The 18,050-nt window shown below is 39.6% G+C and overlaps 1 protein-coding gene and 1 long non-coding RNA gene across 2 annotated transcripts in view; both read right to left on the reverse strand.

Moving 5' to 3' along the window:
- The window catches only part of LOC149194591 (uncharacterized), a 159,975-nt gene that overhangs the window by 53,797 nt on the left and 88,128 nt on the right, over positions 1-18,050 (reverse strand). The gene's annotated exons all lie outside the window — the stretch shown is intronic.
- On the reverse strand, positions 14,027-16,593 carry LOC149194592 (uncharacterized). Its single transcript, XM_089407726.1, has 2 exons — positions 15,084-16,593; positions 14,027-14,966 (listed from the first exon to the last, which is right to left on the reverse strand). Exons 1-2 carry the CDS (start codon positions 16,474-16,476, stop codon positions 14,314-14,316), a joined length of 2,046 nt encoding a protein of 681 aa, XP_089263852.1. The 5' UTR covers positions 16,477-16,593; the 3' UTR covers positions 14,027-14,313.

An 18,050-nucleotide genomic window follows, 5' to 3' on the forward strand; every position in this document is an offset into this window, starting at 1 on the left:
CATATAGAAGGATAGCTCATTGACTCTTATACATGAGTCTGTTGGTAATGCTTGTGATAAGCATGATGAAAGCATATGGAAAGAATGATTGATAAAGCTTTACTGAATGATCTAATCTGATCTCATTGGTCATGAAGAGCATGGTAACCTTGATGTGAGAAGTATAAGTGTAAGATTGATAAGTAGATATCTTACTAACTATGGTCATGTCTTGACGACATATGGTTAAACTGAATGCCCTAACTTGGTGGAGTGACCTGATAGAAAGTATTATTGTGCTCATAATCTCTAAGATATGATGTTGCATCTATCTGTTGCTTTAAGTCTAATCTTTGATGAAAGGTTGATGTCATGACACTGATTTCCATGATAGATATATGTTTATGATCTTACAGATATGTTATTGATTGACTCTAGTAGAGACAAGCTAATAACATGAATGAAGATGAATGATACAGAGCCCTAGTGAGAGGGAGAATCTCTTCTCAAGGCTTATATTCATATTACTATTTGCATTCTGTATGATTTATGTGCATATGACAATATTGATCTACAACAGAGTCTCAGATCTTAAGCCCGTACAAAAATTAGGGTTTTTTCTTTGGATGCAGTCACATATCTGTGAGATCTCATCCCTGGACGCACGCATGCTAAGGCCCAAAGAGCGTCCAAGTAGCTAAAGACGCTCCCATGCTAACCTAAAGGGAGCATCCAGAGGTTTGACTACAGTTGACCATCATATGAAGCTTTCTGAAGTTGTTTGAATTCTGAATCAAGATGTTTCTGACATATCCTGCCACTATAATCTAATTCCTGAAGTTGTTGGGTTAAATTGCTGATCACATAATGAAGTATTGTGCATGAAATCGGATGGTCACTTGAAACATGTCAACTCCACAGATGTGTTGCAGATGGCTAGATCTACAAGCAGGAAAAGCTTGAATGTTTTCCATAACATGAACAAGCAGATTGAACTTGTGTTTGTAGGTGATTGGGACATATATATAGATATGTCACTATGCTTGTGCTACAAGAGGTTGGCATGATTTGGCTTACTGGTGTATATGAACATTGTTTGAAAATAACTTTAAATTGATGATTGAGATATGCTTTGATCTCTCTACGATAGCAAATTTGGACTTGACCTCATGTCTATTGATCTGTTGCTATGTGGTCATAACGAGTTATGTGAATATTCGAAAAAATGATTTTGTACTGACCTCCTCATTCCTAGCACAATGGTTGAGGTACTGATAGTTGTGATTCAACATGAAAATGGAACCTGCATGACTCATCCTTGGTGTATGCAATTGCACCTAGTGACAAAAATGACTTGCATTATGATTACGAGAATGACTTGATAAAGTTTGGATTGATAATACATGGTTGATGACAAGTTGTTGGCATAATGAAGTCATGATTTGATAAGAGCTCCACATGTCTCCTGGTTGAAAGAATTGATACTATGATATTGATGACTTTGATAATGGTCATGATCTAGCTTCTAAACTCTGATGAGATGACTTTGTTGTTGTGATGGTACAACATTGATTTATGTAAGGCTGATTATGTTGGCTTAGCAAGGCATTATGCTTAGAGCATTACAACCCATATATGTTTGAGAATTATCTGATGAAGTCAGGATTATGAGTTCCAAGGTCTGGGCTTGATATTGATTATGGTTTTGATTTTATAACCTAATGGTCTACTCTTGATAGGTGATGATCCTTTAATGATCTAAATCAGAGGGAAATAACTTATGAAACTTAAAATGATGTATCATGGCATGATGAACTGATTTCTGGAATTTGGGAAAGAAATTCCATATTGGAAAACTATTGGAAAATGTTTTTGAATAATGAGAATGCAAATCCTTGGATACTCCGATTTGAAGTTCAAAGATGTTGTTGAACTTGACATGGCACCCAACATTGGATTGAAGCATTGATGTTCCGTTTTGAACATCCATTTGTATATGTATGATGTGCATAGAACCTGAATAAATTCGTGATTGAGCTGCTTCACTCAAATAGAGTTTCCACCGAGCATCCTTTGATATATTTGCATGAGATATTCTATTTTTGAGGTCGAGATATTTCTCCTATGATATGTGACTGCATGGATGTATTGTTGATATTTGAGATTATTGTTGATAAGCACATTTGGATGTTGCTTTAGTATGAAATTTGCCATGATATCTTGGACGAAAGGTCCATAGTACGATTGAGAATGAGTACGATGTTGCTAGCATGGCTAGTTGTGAGGCAGGATGAAGAAGCTCCTTAGAGCGATGTCTAAGCATGATCTAGATATGACATGGATACATTGTGAGCCGATTAGCAGAAAGTCCCATATTTATAGTTGGGACCAAGATACTCTCATATATTGAGACAGTGTAGTTGTTCAAAACAAGCTCAGGCTTGTGGTTGGCACCTCCTTGAGAGGGAGGATGATTATGGTATCCTTTTGTGATTTATATGATTATATATGATTTGACATGATATTTGATTTGATGTTCTGTATGAACAAAAAACCACTGTTATTAAGACACGCTGATGATGAGAGCAGCGTTGATCGAGAACACTGAGCCAAACTCTTCCTCCCTGTTTGAGCTCCCAAGGTGAGGAATTGAGATGGAGGGCTCCTGGGGTTGAGGGAACTCTGGACAATAGGGTGTTACCCCTATCTATTACCCATAGGGTTGGAGAATGTTGCTCCCCTATCTTCATAGGGTCAGAGAATGTTGCTCCCTTGTTTGGTCTTTGTAGAGTATACCCCAGTTGGCATCATACCCACAAGCAGGTCAACTTGTCGAGAATACCGCTCCTCGTTTGGCCAACGAGTTGAGAGTGTACTTGGGGTGTACAACCCAAGTTGATTATGATGCAGGTGTTCTACCACATGACTATTCAGGGTCATCGATGGGAAGATCAGTAGGCAATAGGATGGGTTGAGATAAACCTATGCGATTCCAGGTTGAGATTGAGCTCCCTGATGAGATCCCAAGGTCGAGATGCTCTCCCCTGTGTGTATGGATATCCTATTGCTAGATATGGGGTTGTAGGTGTATATCTCCCCCATGAGATTCCAGATCGAGATGTGCTCCCCGACATGGTTCCAGGTTGAGATGTACTCCTTGATGATATGCTCTCTAATGACAATTGATGATGATATTCTGGGTAGTAGCTTGTTGATAGACATTCCAGGTAGCAGCTTGATGGATATAGGGTGGTAGCTTAAGCTCCCCTCCAGTAACAAATTCTTCTTCTTAGGGATAATGTTCATCATACGAGGAGGAAAAATCAAGAGATAAGCAGGAATAAGAAAACGATATATCAAGATGTACAATGATGATTTGTGATGATAAGACACTTAAGATGGACATGTCATGGTGATTACATGATAGAGATGATCCATGATGATACGTGATGACACTTAAAGATTCCAGAATGACATATTGATCGATGGACAGGTATTGGCAAGTGGAATTCTCCCTAGTTGAGAGGGAGCATTAATTTTTGCAACTGCAGTCAAATCCCACCATCGACAGCGCAAATGACCTATATAATGATGGCATTATATTTCTCTTTTCGAGAGCACCAAAATCGACCTAAATATCACCCAATTTGGTCAAGCAGAAGCTGAGTTATGAATTATTTTATTCATTCATGTATTATGGAATGGGTCGGCCCTAACCGCATGAGTAACTGCTTAAGTCGGCTTTAACCCCAAGTGAACCCTCAAGAAAGCCTATAAATAGAAGATACCTCAAGCTATCTTCTCTTCCCTTTTGTCTTGGTTCGCACAAGTTCGTCAGAAGGAGTTCGCCCAAGCGTTCGAAATCACAGGCATGGGGTTCGCTCTGAGTTAGGGATTTCTAGTTTCTGGACACTGGCACAAAACAGGGTAGCTGGCACACAGTGGTTATGAGAGTGTCCAAAGAGAGCCTTGGATGTTGGCACAGAGACTTATGGGAGCGTCCAGGGCCTCAGAGGCAGATCTGGAGGTGTCGATCCCCAAACTCTCACATAGAGTGGTCCTAAGAGCAACCAGTTTGTCTCGGACGCACGCACAATAACTTCAAGGGAGCGACCAAGGGTTTTTGAGTAAAATAATGAGTTGGTCCCTAGATGCATGCACAGAATGGTATGGGAGCATTCAGGTTTCCTTAGTCGTTGACACACGGTTCACAAAGAGCATCCAGGTTTGCTATAGTCACTCGCACAACTTTTGCCTACGTCCGAGACTCAAAGATGAGATTTCAGTATTCCGAAGTTTTTGCTTAGTGACAATAGTTTTCAACAGTGTTCGACACAGGGACAGTAGTATACAATAGTTGACTTCAGTTTGTGATAACACATTACAACCATCAGTATGAGGGTTTTCATTTCTAGCATGATTAGATTTGTTTCATGGATATCATTATTGTTTTGCTACATAGATAAAGTTATGGATCATTGTACTGTTTTTTGCAACATCATTTGATGACGATCTAAGAAGAAAAATATTTGCAAGGGTTTTCCCCATAGTGGGTTTTGCCCTGGTCTTACACCAATCCTGGTGTCTCTATGTGTGTGCATGCTTTTCTTCTACTGTTCCTTTTTCCACTACATTGATAATGATGACGTTGTTCTTTATATATATTGCATATGCTGATGAATAAAGGTGTAGATCTTAATAATGTAATGATGATATAGGGTGAACTTAACGTATTGATGAAGAAATGCAATTATCAAAGCAAAGAACAATGTAGCCCTATGAAAAATTAACATTGGTAGATCAGTTCCTTAATCTTTAGGAGAATGGATTTTATGATGAATATCAATAGGATGTTTTGATTCCCAGTCAAGGAGGCCTCAAAACCACTTTGCTAGCCTTCTAGGTCAAGGAGAAGAAACCTTGCAACTTTTATACTTCAATGTGCAAAGGAAACGACTTATCAAGGTAAAATTATTTGATAGAATTGCCTCTAGGAGATTTCTTTCATATTACACGGCCCATACATTAAGAGAAGTTATTATAGAGACAAAATTCCACAATTTTAAGCAGTAAATGCATTCAGCAATTACCCCTAGAATAGTGAAAATCCCACAATGTATATGACAAAGTAAAACAAAAATAACATTAAAAGCATGTACTTACATGTAACAGAATATATCCAACCATCCTCAATTTTCAAGAGAGAAGTTCCAAGAGAAGATAGACCAATATCCATACATCAAAATTCATCCCTAAAGCTCCAATACATCCTCTAGAAAAAGTAAGAAAGTGTCAAGAGAGAGAAAAGATCCAATCCAAAGTGATAATGAGCAAATGAACTCATCTCACTTGTATTTATACACAAATTAGGAGTTCGAATTAGCCTCCTTGGCCTACATAAGCCCCGAAATTAAAATAATGTTTTGATAATTCAACTTTTGGTGACAAGCCCACCAAACTAGCTCATAAATGAAAGAGTAAGCCTCTCAAGAGGTCAAATAATAATCTATGCATGTCGTAGGGAAGTGTTACTTGGGAGCGGGAGCGAAAGCAGGGAGCAGGAATAAAAACGGGCATGGGAGCGACATTTTCAGAAGCTCCCGCTTTGGGGGTGAATCCCGGAGCATTTTTTATATAATGTATATATTTTTTATATTTTGATACATATATGTCAACAAAAACATGTAGAATAATGAATTAGATATAAAAAACATAAAAAAAACATAGATTGAACCATATAACAACAATCATCTAGAAGTTATAAACTTCATCAACCACGTCCACAAGTTAGTAACATAGTAACATACAACATATTGAGTCTCATGATTCATCAATCTAAAAGTTTCAAGCTTTCAAAATTCAATATATAACATTTATCATCATTGATCACCAAAGTTGTACCTGTAAGCTAAGTGTAACCATTACAACAACTAATATCTAACATGAAATGAAATGTTATAAAATGAAATGAAATGAAACAACTTTCAACTTTCATGAAGCATCAATATTCATAATTCATTACTAATGAGTTATAATTGACAACTTCAAACTTAAATTGTTATATATTATTTAAAAAAATATCATAATAAATATGAAAGAGTCAATAGTTATAAAAGCTACTAGAAACTAGAAAAGAGAAGTAAATCTTTTATCTATCTCTTATGCTTGGGCCTCTTGCCACCACGAGAAATGTCTAATTTTTTAGTCTTGTTGGAAAATCAGGATCTTTGTCATTGATATCACCCTCTAAGCATTAATATCCAGAGCTATCTTTGTCATTACCGTTATATCTGTATAGGGATCTTTGTCATTAATATCGCCCTCTAAGCATTAACATAAGATAGAAAAAGCATAGCATGTCAAGTCAAGATTTTGTTTGAGTGATGCATACATTTTTAGGAGGGTCATGATAGATGAGTTCGACAACCAATGTCACTAACATTAAGGTACATAGAGGGATTGGTGTTCCTGATTAAATACGAGTTCCATACCCTAATACATGACAAAATTCAATGGAAACATTGCAATCCCCCAATCTTGAAATCTTGAAAAACTGATAAGTCTGTTGGATTTTGAATGAAATCTAAAATTCTACTTTCTCCATATGAAATTCAATGAGGGCGGAACCACTCTCAAACATCCTGAGTCATTTCATGGTAATGTTAAAAATTTAAGTAAAAGGATGAAAATGAAGATTAAGGAGAATGTCACTTTTATTTTAAAAATTTAACATTACCATGAATAGCATATCAATACTAGGGCCTAGACTTGATCATTAAGCTGCCCCACTCAAAAATTATTTATATTTTTCAAAAAAAATTGCATTTTGAACATTACTACAAAAAAAAAATTGCAAAAAAGGAAAAAAGCTCCCGAAAAGGCAAGGAGCGAAATTTTTTTTAGGGAGCACGCTCCCACCCGGAGTGCGGATTGGGGGGGGGGGGGGCGGGGCGCTCCCCTGCAACACTGTCGTAGGGCCCTCTAAGAGAAACACAAGTGTCCTCATGGGATTCCAAACAAATGGAAGATGCCTGTAGATCATTTGCAAGGGCTAGGATGATGGTGTAGATGATGCCACATCATCGTGCAAGTCCTGGATCATCTGCCAAATGTATGGTGCAAATTGTTGATTTTGGGTAGCATCGGATGTGATCTAGCTCTGAAATTTTGTGGCAGAGCTAGAACACATGAGATCTCCAAGAACCAGAAATTGTTTGGCGAAATTAAACCCAGATTATATTTTATTAAAATAATTAATATTTTTAATGGGGTTTCGAAGTCTAAACTTAGAAAAATAAAAATATTAATAAGTATTAATGAAAGCATGGGTGAGAAGCTTCTAAGAGACGAGGATCAAGTCCAATTTAATATTAGCCATTGATTAGAGACTTAATATCAGTCCTTGATTCATCAACCGGAAAAGTATAAGAGAAGACTTGAGAGTCACTTTGAGATACAATGGGAAAATACTCAGTAACCCGAGGGAAATGATTCTCAAGGAGAAGGAGTTCGATTTCAGAGGGAGAGTTGCAGGGTGAAGGTAGAGGAGGGCATCAACATCAGTCAGAGACTGAGGAGGAGGTGACATAAAGCATCAAAGGGACAGCGCAGAGGGAAGATCAGAGAGATAGCGCAACAAGGGACGTAGTCCTCACACAAAAATGATGCAGAGGTGACACAGTGAAGGCTGAAGGGTCTCCAAGGTGTCAGAATTTCTCCAAAGCAAGGGGAAAACTCAAGTGTTTCTCTCAGAGGTGTCTCTATATTCTGTAAAATCATTTCTTGTAAAGAGATTGTTGTTGAAGAATAATAAATAAACCCTCATCTGTTGCACCAGTTTTCCCGTATTGAGTTTTTTCGGGAACAATTGTCCAAAAATAACTGCGTTGATGTGATTGATTCTTGTGCTTGTATATCATTGTTATTTTCTCTATGCTATTATGTGACAACTGCAATAGAATTTATTTTGATGTTTACTGAAGGGTTTGGTAAATAACTTATTTAAGTAGGAGAAATAAATCAGTTACTACAGTAGAATTTCGTGTTAGAAATTTTCACACAAATCTGGGGCCAGCGGACCATGATGGATGAGGCGCATATTCCTCGTCCAATAAGTGAACCACGAGCAATCTATGAATGGATGTGGGGATCCATGGAGTGTTGTCTGCTGCTATGGAGTCCCATGGATCTCAACGCACACCCTACATGTGCCAATATAGACCTATGGAAGACTAGGACCCCATATAGGGAGACCAAACCCAGAAATGGAGACCACCTACAATCCTGCATAAGATCGAATGCGTCCCCTAGCCTTCCAGCACAACAAGCCATTAGATAAATCGAGTAAATGAGCTTAACAATCATGGACCACACGTGGGGACTTCATAATGGTCTACCCTTCCATAATGAGATTCGAGATGTGCTAATGTCTCGTGAACTCAAAATGGGGTTAACCAATAATCCTATTAGGTGGTTTCTACTTCTAAAGGGGATAATATAGTCAAGGTACATCCCTCCAAAAGTGGTGTCATGTGACAGATGGGTGAGTGAAGTAAGGGACGAGTGTTGATTTGGGGTAGCATCGGATGTGCTATAGCGACAAAAATTGGTGGAGAGGCTAAAGCACATGAGATCTCCAATACCTAGAAAAGGTTTGGGCAGATTCTAAACAATTTGGGAGATATTGAAATAATTAATATTTTTAATGGAGTCCCTAAGTCTAAACTTAGGGAAATTAAAATATTAATGTGAATTAATATGAGATCTCCAATACCCAAAAAGGGTTTGGGCAGATTCTAAACAGTTTGAGAGATATTAAAATAATTAATATTTTTAATGGAGTCCCTAAGTCTAAACTTAGGGAAATTAAAATATTAATGTGAATTAATATAAAACTGTGTTAAAATGGTCCAAAAGTCATGGATCAAGCCAGATCTAATCTTAGCAGTTGATTACAAATTTAATCTCGGCCGTTGATTTTTCAACGAGAAAAGTATAAGAGGAGGCTTGAGGGTCACTTGGAGAACACCCCAAGAGATCAAGATTTTGACTTTCTAGGGTTGGGTTTGCTAAGAAAGTTGAGAGAGTGATCAAGAGTTGCAGCTGAGGGGCAGTGAATACAGAATCACAGAGACAAAGATAGCGTCGGGAGAATCAGCGCAATAGCCGGAGAGAGGGACGTAGAAGCAGCCAAGGGTTCATGCCAATGTTGCAGGAAATGTTCCCCCCCTCGGATCTATGGATGCATCCAGGAAGCGCCTCCCGAAACGTGCTTCCAAAATTCTGAAACGCGTTTCAGACTGATAATGACGCTTCCTACAAATTCCGGAAGCGTCCCTCCGAAACGTGTTTCGGACTGATAATGATGCTTCCTGGAAATTCCGAAAGCGTCCCTCCGAAAGGCATTTCGGAATCTCCGAAGCACGTTTCGTACGGCGCTTCAGCCGTACGAAGCGCGGCGCTTTGGAGGCTGAATCGTACGTTTATGTACGTGCTTTGGAAAAGTGCGTCGCGCGGCCCTAAAAAAATCGGTTTTTTTTTTATTTTTTGGTGAGTTTTCTTGTTGGGGGTGGGTCCACCTTAGGTTAGGGTGAGGAATGAAGGGAATAAAGCCCCCATTCATCCCTCATTTACTGACTTTGAGTTTATGAGAGTTGGAGAATAGAAGAGAGGAGAGGAGAGGAGAAGAGAAGAGAAGAGAGGAGAGCTTGGAGGAGTGAAAGAGGAGGAGCTTGGAGCAAGAGCTTGGAGGACTTCATCTACAAGAGCTAAAGAGGTAAGTGCAAACCCCAAACTCCCTTATTTTTTTGACATTTTTTTGTATTTTTCTCCTCTCTCCTGCTCTTTTCCATTGTTTCTACTTGCTCTTTTACTCGATGGTTGTCCACCACCTATATCCATATTCCAAGATGGTGTTCTTTTGGTTTCTATGTATCATATTCATTCCACTTTTGGTTTTAATGATGGCAAGGGAGAGTAGGAATAGAAGGGAAGAAGCACAAGAGGACAATGGTCCCAATATGAGTGACCCAATGTATGATAAGGAGGAAGGGGATGATGTTGAACCTGAAGGGGAAATTGAAACACTAGAGGGGAAAGCTGCATTAACACCCTTGTGGAACTATGTGACCAAACTTGAAGGGGGAAAGGGTGGTGAAAGCTACAAATTTTTGTGCCCTCATGGTTGTCATGGAGGAAAACCATTTACTGGTTCATATATCTGTGTGAGGAGGCATCTTTGTGGGGTTCTCGACAGTGATGATAAAAAGGGTCCTATGGGGATACAAATTTGCCCAAACATTTCATCTGAACAAAGAAGAAAATACATCCAAATAGAGGAGGCTACACAACAAAAAAACAAGAAACAAAAAACTCATTTTGAATCAAGTGCAACCTCTAGATTTGGTAGCTCATCTACTCATGGTACTTCTGGAAGCTCTAGAGGTAGAAGAACAATAGGGGATTTCCTTAATGTTGCTAGGAGGGATGATGTGGATGGAAAGATAGTCTGTTTTCTTTGTGCTTGCAGTGTACCATTCAATGTGCTTCGCTCTCCCTATTGGCATGAAATGGTAAAGGCCATCAATGAAGCCCAAAAAGGATACAAGGCCCCCAACTATGAGAAAGCTAGAACAATGCTATTAGAAAGAGAAAAAGCTAAGCTTCAAAGAGCTTTGACACATTTTACAAATGAGTGGGTAGATTCTGGGGTATCCATTGAATCACATGGGTGGATAAATATTAGAAACCAACATTTGATAAATGTTCTTGGTGTTTCTGCGAGTGGTGCAGTATTTATTACGTGTCATGACTCCTCCTCCATCAGTGCATCTGCACAAAACATTGCAGATCTCCTGTTGTAATCAATCAAATATGTTGGTCCGAATAATGTGGTTCAAGTGATCACAGATAATGCAGCAAATTGTAAGGCAGCAGGAAAAATTATTGAGCATGCTCATCCACACATCTTTTGGTCTAGGGGCCTAGTTCACACATTGAACGTTTTGATGCATGATATTGTGAAGCATAAAGAATGTGGGTGGATTACTGAGCTTTACAGGAGAGGGAAGCAACCCATTAAATTCATCACAGGGCATACAAGGGTAAACTACTTCTATGGCACTTACTCCAAGTTGCAGTTGCTTAAACTTGCAAAGACAAGATTTGCCAATTATTACCTCACCTTTAGGCGGCTAGTGAAGGTGAGACAAGCTTTAACTAATTTGGTGTGCGCTAAAACATGGGATGAAATTAACACTGACAGAGATGGTGCTAATGCAACCAAGGACACTATTCTTGACATGTACTTTTGGTCACAGGTTAAATATGTTTTGCAATTCACCATACCAATTTATTACATGATCAAGTTTGGAGATTCAGATCAACCAATAATAAGGGAAGTGTATGAGCAAATGGATAGCATGTTGGGGCAGATTAAAGACATTGTTGAGCCTAGAGATATCAATTTGTACAATTATATTCGTGCAGCGATGGAAAACCGATGGGAAATGCTAAATGTTCCATTGCATGCATTAACATATGTTTTGACACCTAAATACTATCATCCATCATGGCTTTCAACACCAGCACCTGGGGGGGAAGAAGGAGAAAACCACACCAAGATCAAGAGGTTCACAAAAAATATATGGTTGCATTGAGTAAATTAATCCCTGACGAAGAGGAGGCTACCATGGTACGGAGACAGTTGAACAACTATACGCTTAACATTGGTCCATTTGGGAGCATGCATGCAATTAGAGATCAAGAGACTTTTTCTTCTCTTGAGTGGTGGAACATGCATGGAGGAGCTACTCCACTTCTACAGACTTTGGCATTGCGGGTGCTATCATAGGTGGTAAACACTTCTTCTACAGAGAGGTGTTGGAGCTCTTATTCTTTCATCCACAGTGTTAAAAGGAACAGGTTGAGTTTAGACCGCGTAGAGAGCTTGGTTTATGTTCATTACAACTTGCGATTGTAGTCCCATTACTGTGAAGATGCAAAGACTAATAAAGACCTGTTGATTTGGGACAAGAATCCAGAGGAGCCCAATTTGGAGGATGGAGTGTTGCGATTAGAGCAATTAGAGGATGCTCTTATTCAGGTATGTCCATTGTGGTATGAATTTTCCTTATAAAGCGTTTCTCTAATTCATGTTTTTAATTATTTTGTTAACTAGTGTTTTTTTTTTGCATGAATTTTTTGAGCGATTCCAGGAGGATAATGATCGTGTTGAGATGCCACCCCCATCTGGTCCCTTGGTTCCTAGGTTCCATGGTTCAACACCAATAGCAGAGGGTTCGTCTTCAACAGTTTCAGTGCCACTGCCACAACTTCCACAGGAAGCATCTTCTTCATTGCCACCACGTGGAGGCCCGTCGCCACGTTCTCTTCATGGTGGAAGGAGGAGAGATTAGTAGATATATTCACAATTTACTACTTTTGTCATAGATTAATCATTAGACTTGTAGGCTTGTGAATTTGAACCTTTTTTGTCTTGGCAGTGACCAAGTGACATATTTTGTAGACATTATTATTTGAATTTTGGACATAACAAATGTTGACAGTTGCTCACTTGCTAGATAAATCATAATATGCTCTATGTTTTATGTTTTATAATATGCTTAAATGTTTTATGTTTTATAATATGGTTAAAAATTTGATGTATGTTTGTAATTGCTAGAATATAGATGGTTGATGTACATACTAATAACTACAATAGAATCATGGATGCCATATCTATCTTGATTTATGCAAAAATATGCATGTTTTCATGTCTTCTACAACTAATTTGGTATTTGGGATGTTTGTTTTGAGTATAAATGCAAAAAATATAAATATATATATATATATAGCAGACGCTTTGCTTCCTAGATTTTTGGAAAATGACGCTTCCATGTCCTTGCTTCCAAAAAGCATCCCCGCTTTGTGCAACATTGGTTCACGCAGAGCCAGCCGGGGCTCATGCAAAGGCAGCCAGGAGCTACGCAGCGCCTCAAAGGGCCAGCATGGGTGACGCAGAGGGCCAGAGGACTAACGCAAAGCCTCCAGAGGCTAACGTAGGCCAAGCCAGAGTGACATTGGGCTAACGCTGGGCCAGAGAGAGGCTTACACAATCCCTAGAGGCTGATGTTGGGGTTTCGTGAGGTAGATTGGAGTTGAGGAGTTGCCAGAGTGTTTATCTGGGGTTTCAGCAGAAATATATGCTTCCGAGTAGAGAGGTACTATTGCCGAGATTTTTCTCTATTGGGTGAGCCGGCTTTGGCACCCAAATTGTATTCTGAAATCGCTTAATAAAGAAAACCCTCAGATAACTGCACCAGTTTTCCCGCATTGGGTTTTTCCGGGGACGTTAGTCCAAAAACAACGGTGTCACTTGTGTGCTTGTTTCTATTTCCTTCATTTGATGATCTGTAATGTGTTGAGCATGTACTTCTATTTATTTCTAGTATTTACATGGTAAATAACTTGTTAATTAACAGAACAAGTAGGTAGGAATAAATCAGTAAAGTACATGGAGGGTTTCTAACTGTTAGACTTAGAAACTTCAACAACTTGAAGGGGCATCCCTGGGTCACATGCTGGGGTACAAGGGTAGCTAATAAGAGGGAATCCCACAGTTGGGTTTATGTATAGGAGGGAGCAATTGTGGTACATGAGGTGCCCCAACCTTGATTTTTCCACCCTTCTTTATATGCCTATTTCTTTTTATGATTTTCTTTCATTAACTTCATGGGGCTCAAGGGGTAAGAGCATGATGTATAAGATATAGTAGTGAATACCCCCCCATTAAGGTGGGGTGGTTCGTTTCCCACCAAGGGTTGGGACAATCATGGGTTCTGTTGTCACACAGATTGTCACGACAACGCTCAAACCGGGGGCTGTCACCCTGATCCCCGATCTCTCTGTTTAAGCCCGTCTCCCGCAGCTAAGGGGGGTAGACCCAATGTTTTACAAAACGGACTCGGATTCGGACTCGGCCGAGGATCGACTCGGAAACGGAAACGGAAACGGCAATGACTCGGCCGGCTCGATTTCAATGACTCGGTCGTTGTAAAAAATACATTAAATATTTATTTTTTTTATAAAAAAACATAATTTTAAATATTTTAAACATAATTTTAAAGATTTTCATTCAAGTTTCCAAACACACAACATTATAATATACATGGAAGACAACATATGATCAAAGTAGGCTCATGAACCAATCCATTATATCAAAATGGTACGGTGTACCCAATGGCAATAGTAAATACATAGTCAACTGTAGTCTGTCATACATGATCAAAGACTCAAGAGTCAAAACAAAATACAAATAACCAAGGAGGCTAGTAGCTACTGGCTACTGCCAGAGGAGCCAAGATCATCTCGACCAATCTCTGGATCATCATCATCAGAGCCAGACAAGGGGCCCCATGGCTCCTCCTCATCATCATCGTCTCCAACTGCAACTGTAGAAGTGGTGCCAGTACCAGTACCACTAGGCTGTGAAGCAGATGCAAGCTGAGATAGAGTACAAATGCGGCTGCGCTTCTGTCGTGGCTGAGCAGAGGAAGGCGAAGCACCTACAACTGGAGTCCTACTAGCTGGCTGTGAGACTGAGGCTGGTGGATTGGGATCTGCATTCAACTGAACACGCTGCAGTGGATCTCCAACATCAATTTCATCAAGATCCTCATCAGGATCAAACTCTGGTAGACGACTCTCCACTACCCAATCTGATGTTGGATCAATGTCTTCCAACACAATGGGATCTGAATCAGGTCTTTTGTTCAGCAATTGGTTCCGTCTGAGCCGAAGGTTGTATTGGACAAAAACTAGATCATTCAACCGTTTTTGCTCCAAACGGTTTCTCTTCTTTGTGTGAATCCTCTCAAAGACAGACCAATTGCGCTCACACCCAGATGCACTGCAAGTTTGACTCAAAATACGAATTGCAAACCTTTGCAATTCAGGGCACTGGCCACCAAAGGCCTCCCACCATTGTGCTGCAAAAAACATAGGAGTGTAATGAATTATGAGTTAGATGAAGGCTGAAGCTCAACAAAATTACAAATTATATCTAACTTGAAATTGAGAAATTGAAAATTGAAATTTTTGTTTACCTGGCTCATCTGCTTCTCTTGCAATCTTTGCTAGGTTCTTCCCAAAGGTACCTGTTGCATTGCTGAAGGATGTGACCTGCTGATGTATCAGTAGCTGATCAGACTCCGATGGGACCATGCGCTCAATGCAATCAACCAGTCCATCTCTGACCTCCCCCCTCAAAGCTCCTGACTCCTTAGCTTTATAATGATACCGTGGGTTCAAAAAATACCCAGCTGCATGTATAGGGCGATGGAGTTGATTGTTCCATCTTTCATCAATGATTGCCCAAATGGGCCCATACTTTGCCACTCTATCCTTGTATGCTGCCTTTATTTGCTCCTTTGCTTGATCCATAGCCTCATAAATGAAGCCCATAGCCAACCTTTCCCCATCCACCAACCGCAACACCTTAACTAGTGGCTCAGCAACCTTCACAATCTCTGTTGCCTTTCTCCAAAAAGTTTCATCATGGACTTTCCTTCTCAATTCTCTGCCTTCTGGTTTGTTAGACCAACTGCTATTATTCCAATCATCACTGGAAAACATCTTTTGCAAGTTTCTATGTTGGGAAAGCATAGATTGCAATGTCAAAAAATGTGTAGCAAATCTAGTGATGGCAGGCCTAATAATATCCTTGCCTCCAGTGTGTTTCCTCATGATACTCAAAACCAGTGTATGATTGTAGATAAATTTTGTTATGCTTTTGGCATTATCTACAGTGTTTCTGACCCAATCTAATTTCCCAATATCCTCAAGCATGAGGTCTATGCAATGTGCAGCGCATGGGGTCCAAAAGATGGTCTTGTGTTTTTCCTCTAGCAGTCTACCAGCAAGAACATAGTTAGAGGCATTGTCTGTGATGATTTGAACAACATTAGCCACCCCCACACCCTGAATAACCTCATCCAATAGCTGAAACAACAAGTGGCCATCTTTTACCTTATCAGATGCATCAACTGATTTTAAAAACATGGTTCCCTGTGGGCAGAAGACAAGAAAGTTTATGATGGTACGGTTTCTTTGATCAGTCCATCCATCTGACATGATGGTACACCCTGTTCTTGCCCATGATTCCTTGAAATCTTGCAAATACTCATTAATTGATGTAATTTCTTTCTGCAAACGAAACCCCCTTAGCTCTTGCATAGTAGGGCCTTTGAAGCCTTTTCCAGCAGCATGTATGGCCTCAAACATAGGCTCATAATATGGTGAACGAGCAGCATTAAAGGGGATATCAGCATCATACCACCATCTAGCTATGTAGTCACAAGCAGTCTCCCTCAATTCTTTCTTCCAATGGTCATCTAAAGTGGGCTGAGAAAGACCTTTACTAACTTCAGGACCATGTGCATCTGATGGAGAGGAGCCTGAGTGAGTGAAAAAACTTTTGATAGTCCCATCACCCTTCATTCTACCCTTTCCCTTATCTTGAACAGAAGCAAAAGAGGGAGGAACATAACGGAAAGGGTTTGATGCATCAGTTTGAGGGATAGAGGAAGAACCCTCAAACTCATAGTGGGGGTTGGCAGCCATCGTTCTTTGTATCTCCCTCTTCCTCCCAATTTCAGCCTGTATCTCTTTTTGCCTAGTCTTTTCTTCTTGAAATTTTTCAAAGCTTTCCAACAAAGTCTTTCTAATCTCCCCAATTTCGGGGGATTTACATGCAGTAATATTGCCTTTAATCCCTGCCAAGTGTTGTTTCAGCCTATGAATCCCCCCAGGACCTGACTTAATTTTCCTATGGCAAAACTTGCAACACATCTCATCATCAACCATTTCAACATATGCCCAAGCAGCATCTTTTGCTCTAGGTGCCATTTTTTGACTAGGAAAACAATCTGAAAATGAAAAAAAAAAAAAAAATTGATTCAATGTTCATTTATTTGACTAAAAACACTCTCTAAGCTATCTTTATATGCACCTAAAATTTAATAAGTAAAAACAGATTTATAGAGGTGGAAAAAAATACCTCCAGGCACAAACTGCCTCCTCAAACTTGCTCCAAAAATCAGCTCCTCAATGCTGCTCCAAATGGCTGCCCAAGAAGCTCCTCACTCCAGCTACAATGCTCCTCCAAGACTCCTCACTACTGCTCCAAAACAAGCTCAAGAACTGCTCACTAACTCTCAAAGAAGACTCTCACTCAAATGCATAAGACTGCTGTGAGTGAAATGAGAGCATTTGGCTGTCTTAAATAGAGTTTGGGAGGGGGAAATGGACCCCAAATGCATTTAACTAATCACATAAACCTTTTCATGTCCACAAACCCTAACTAAATCAGCTCCAAATCAGCAAAAAAGTAATTTTTTTTAACTGAAATCGCTGCCCAGCCGGTTCCTATTGGCTCGGCCGTTTTTTGACGGGACCCGGCCGGGTTGACCGGGTCAGCTATGACCCGGCCGAGTCATTGGCTGACTCGGCCGGGTCATAGCTGACCCGGTCACCGAGCCGGGTCAAAGGGCCGTTTTGAAATTTTTTTTATCAACCCGGATCGAAACGGCCGTTTCCGTTTCGGTACGGCCGTTTCGTAAAACAATGGGTAGACCCTATGGGATAATGGATGACCAACTGGGGACCAGTTGGGTTTGGGAAACACGAGGGGCAACAAGCACTTAATTGATTTTATTAAGTTAATAGACCAGTGCCTTATGAAATAAATGATTAAACGATTATTTATCAAATGCTGCAGAAATATGAACTCATTAACAATCGTTTACATCAAATAACTCAAACAAAGATTAACTTTTTACCAAATGCGAGATAATCGATAAATGCTCAATGGCTTAACAATATTCTAGCAATTAAAATTTCGAAAGATTAAATGCTTTAAATAATCATGTAATTTTAAATGCTAATCAGAGATCACATTTACATAGCTAACTTCAAAATGAGCATTAAGTGCATTTAACTATAGAAAAATACCACAAAAAGACACCAAAATGATTCTTCAGTTTTTAGCTAAGCTTTTTCAAAAAATATATATA

This window comes from Pinus tabuliformis, chromosome 2_2 (assembly GCF_031772625.1).
Source record: "Pinus tabuliformis cultivar Carrire ecotype Pingquan chromosome 2_2, CPIR1, whole genome shotgun sequence".
Lineage (NCBI taxonomy): Eukaryota > Viridiplantae > Streptophyta > Pinopsida > Pinales > Pinaceae > Pinus > Pinus tabuliformis.

Excerpts from the sequence above, each read along its gene's own strand:
- LOC149194592 (XM_089407726.1), bottom strand. The coding sequence starts at position 16,476 with ATGAAGGGTGATGGGACTATCAAAAGTTTTTTCACTCACTCAGGCTCC. Across the intron at positions 14,967-15,083 it reads AAGAGAAGCAGATGAGCCAG|CACAATGGTGGGAGGCCTTT; the intron begins GTAAACAAAAAT and ends TGTTTTTTGCAG.